This window comes from Vigna radiata, chromosome 6 (assembly GCF_000741045.1).
Source record: "Vigna radiata var. radiata cultivar VC1973A chromosome 6, Vradiata_ver6, whole genome shotgun sequence".
In the NCBI taxonomy this organism is placed as follows: Eukaryota; Viridiplantae; Streptophyta; class Magnoliopsida; order Fabales; family Fabaceae; genus Vigna; species Vigna radiata.
In genome coordinates, this window is record NC_028356.1 from 31,450,023 (window position 1) to 31,453,482 (window position 3,460).

Sequence of the window (3,460 nt, forward strand, 5' to 3'; positions counted from 1 at the left end):
TGGTATGAATACGATTTTCTCGAGTCTTCAACGAGAACAGGTTCAAGTCACTTATGGAGAAGAGTTATCCTTTGTCTATGTCATTGGTCATTACTTTAGGGATCTAATTATGACTTGGAGTAAATTTATAGAATGTGTTATACACACCTTAATAAGCACAGGTTTAAGTCAGTTATGGAGAAAAGTCAATTCTTGTTTATTTCATTAGTCATTACTTTAGCTATCTANTTGGAAGTTGGAGTAAAGTTATGGTTCACTATATCTAATGTTAAGGGTGTTTGATATTGAAGAATTGGGTGGCTGTCATTGTGGCTTATCAGGTTCACCAATGTTCAACAAATGTATATGAATCCTTTGGGGGCTCTGTCACTTGCTCCCAGCATGGGGCGCTTCCGTAATGGCTTTCCACTGATATATATTTAGATACACTTTTACTAACTGAAGGCTTCTACAATTAAAATTGAAATCGGGGAAGAGAGTAGAGACAGGCAAAGATTTAGATTAATAGTGGGTGTACCTACTCTAAAATTGACTCAACAACTTACATCCTCCCTTTATTTCTAGTAAAACAGTTGCAAAGTTGTTCTTCCGGGGCTTTAGAACCATTGCATATAATAGAAGATCACTGATTATTGATTTAAGAGGTTTCACATAAACCACTTGGGATGTATCAGAGGTTCTTATGAGATGGTAGTCTCTTCTGCTATATTTAACATTTAGGCATGTACTGTCGTATATTTAGTTGTATTTTTCTTTTGTCAAAGCAAACCAGAAAATGTTTTTTCACCTTATTAAAATGCTTAAATATCACAGAACATCAGAAGCTTCATCAACATCCATGCCTCATCTNTTAAACTCATTTTCTAAACTCAATTGCATGTACTCATAGTAATTANAGTATATCAAGCATATTACTTATACTTATTTAGTATCTTACTTGTGGTTAAGGATCAAAGAAGGTAGCTAATTCATCAGGAATCTTTCCTTCCTTCATTATCATATATGCTTTCAGCGCACCTCCTAAATTCATGTACTTTTGTTCCCATTGATTAGTAGATGCTGATGATGTGGCAGTACTAGATGAACCAATGCTTAAATCTGAAAGTCGCATTCTTGTATTTCTGAATGAGTTAGTAGGAGCTGCTCCCAAACCCATGCATCGCACTCTCCCAGAATGCTTTGGGCCTAACACTCTACCAACAACATCATGAGGGGAAACCTGTGATTCATCAGTAGTGCTTTGACTCAAACCCACTTCAATTTGTCCCTGTAGGCATAGAACAAGTTGTAGTTAAAGATCTAAATATTGAAGCATAATGTTTGAAAATATCATATTATAGTAAAACTTACCGCTATGGCCTTTGCTGCCTCATTTACAAATGAGCCATCTTTTCTTTTATGAGTTTCAATATATAACATTCCACGACTAGGTAGTTTTCCACTATCCAAAAGCTAAATAAAAGGATAAGTTAAAATAAATAGTAAATTTGAAAAATCCTAAAAGTCGTCATATGTGTTAATATCACTACCATCTCATGTCTTCTTCTTGAGATAGGTTTAGAGCCACCAGTATGAGGAATTACTTGCTTCTTGCGATTTTCTCTATTTTTTTTTTACAAATATCATATGAAAAAAACAATTGTAAGTTGACATAACAATCAAAATAATAATATACACAAAAGCAATGAAAATAATAATGAAACTTGTACCATTTTCTCCGGTTTTAGACGATAGGTAACAAAGTGAGCCCATTGAGTTCTGTCTATACCGGTCGACACATTACATATGATTTGATCTTTTGTTTTTGTTGGATCATAGAACTCATTCCATAAACGTTGTCTATGTGCAACCCACTTCTTACCCAAAGTTAATTTGCAATATCTTTGGGCAATAGCTTCAGTAGTCTTAAAACAAAATCGAAGCTTTTGAAAATAAGAAAACATAGTTAGTGAGTAAAAAGTAAGTGTGGGGCATTTGAATACATGAATGATATATATACCTGTAATATTTCCTTAAAGCATTCTAAAAAGTAGGTGTTAGGGATGCCTGTTTTTCCAGACCACCTTTCAAAATTGATTGGAAATAAATTATCNTCCGTTGCCAATATCCCACAATAACCCGCAAGTACTCCTTGCCCTTCGCCTATAGCCATGCCTACCTCATCAAAGTCTACAATGATGCGTTGTCCATGAGGTAAGTTACTTACTTCTCTGACCTTCACCTTTATTTTCTTCATAACTCCTTGCAGGTCTTTAACAATAAAAAAACTTACTCAACCATAAGTAAAATTTAAAAAATTATGCATGCAGAAAAAATAAATGACATATACCTATTGCATCGACATTCCAATATGATGAAGATTCACGCCCAACATGTTTTTTGGATGTTGTAGGTTGCTCTGTGTTTTCTGTGGGCATCGATTGTGCTGAGTTCCACGAATCATGTGATGAGGTCTCATTTGTTGGTTGTACTTCAATTGATTCAGACATTGTAGGATTTGTTGATGGTGATTGTTCTTCAATCAATGGAGTAGTCACTGCAGCATTTGTTGATGGTAAAGTACCTAAAGATTCANTTTGAGGTGATGATTTTTGTAGATTTCGGAATCGCTTGACCTTTGGCATGGCTACATATTAAAAGAAAGAAATGCATTAGGCAAAAAAACCTGCAGTATATGCATTTCAAATAACCTTTAATTAACTTCCATTATATTCAAATAACCATTGAATTGTAAGTTATTCATAAAATTTCATTTAAATTAAAAATGCTATTGGAACTAAGGAATAAACTAATAATAGCATAGGAATTTTATACATGAGATTGCGCATTAAACTCTGAAGCACTTAGAAATCCTGACTCTAGGATAGCAATGGATGAATCATTTGTAGAATGTAACCCGTTTTTGTACTGAAAGGCGAGATTTATATATGATGAATGTACCTTTGCTTTTAGATACTTGAAGGTAGCATAAGGAAATATGACTTTTGTTGAAGGTAGCAAAATTGANATTTTCAGATATTCTAGCATACAGGGCAGTGTAAAACTCAATATGAATGTATAGAATTCATCAAGCAATACAAGTAAAAGATACTATTATCAGTCAAGGCTGTACAGAGCAATAGATGACTAATTGAATAAAGCAATAGATCATATATATATATATATATATATATATATATATATATATATATCCATGGATAGATATATGGCATTCCAAATTGTTCAGTAATTTTTCCTTGAATAGAGATTGATATAATAAAGAAATTAAGGAAATGCAGAAAAACAAGGTATAATCTGTTTTGCATATNAATCTCTTNCAATAGAGAATTATTTTCANAGTTTGAAAGGCAAATAAGCATTATTTATTTGTTTATCTTAGCAGGATTCGGACCCTGCATGCCACCCAAGGGTAAGTAAAATACAATGCTTGAGAAGGACACTTACAGGACCATGGTAGTGA

The 3,460-nt window shown here is 33.4% G+C and overlaps 1 protein-coding gene across 2 annotated transcripts in view; it reads right to left on the minus strand.

The window, feature by feature from the left end:
* Nucleotides 1-1,634: 1,634 nt before the first annotated feature.
* LOC111241888 overlaps nt 1,635-3,460 on the minus strand; it is a 5,606-nt gene continuing 3,780 nt past the window's right edge. Inside the window, exons 1-4 of one of the 2 annotated variants that reach the window (XM_022782460.1) lie at nt 2,815-2,967; nt 2,330-2,626; nt 2,000-2,250; nt 1,635-1,922 (exon numbers count right to left, since the gene is read on the minus strand). In XM_022782460.1, coding sequence (XP_022638181.1) covers nt 1,659-1,922; nt 2,000-2,250; nt 2,330-2,624 — 810 coding nt within the window. In that variant the 5' untranslated portion in view covers nt 2,625-2,626; nt 2,815-2,967 and the 3' untranslated portion in view covers nt 1,635-1,658. Of the gene's footprint in view, nt 1,923-1,999; nt 2,251-2,329; nt 2,627-2,814; nt 2,968-3,460 lie in introns of those variants that run through there. The other variant, XM_022782459.1, reaches the window with a different exon arrangement.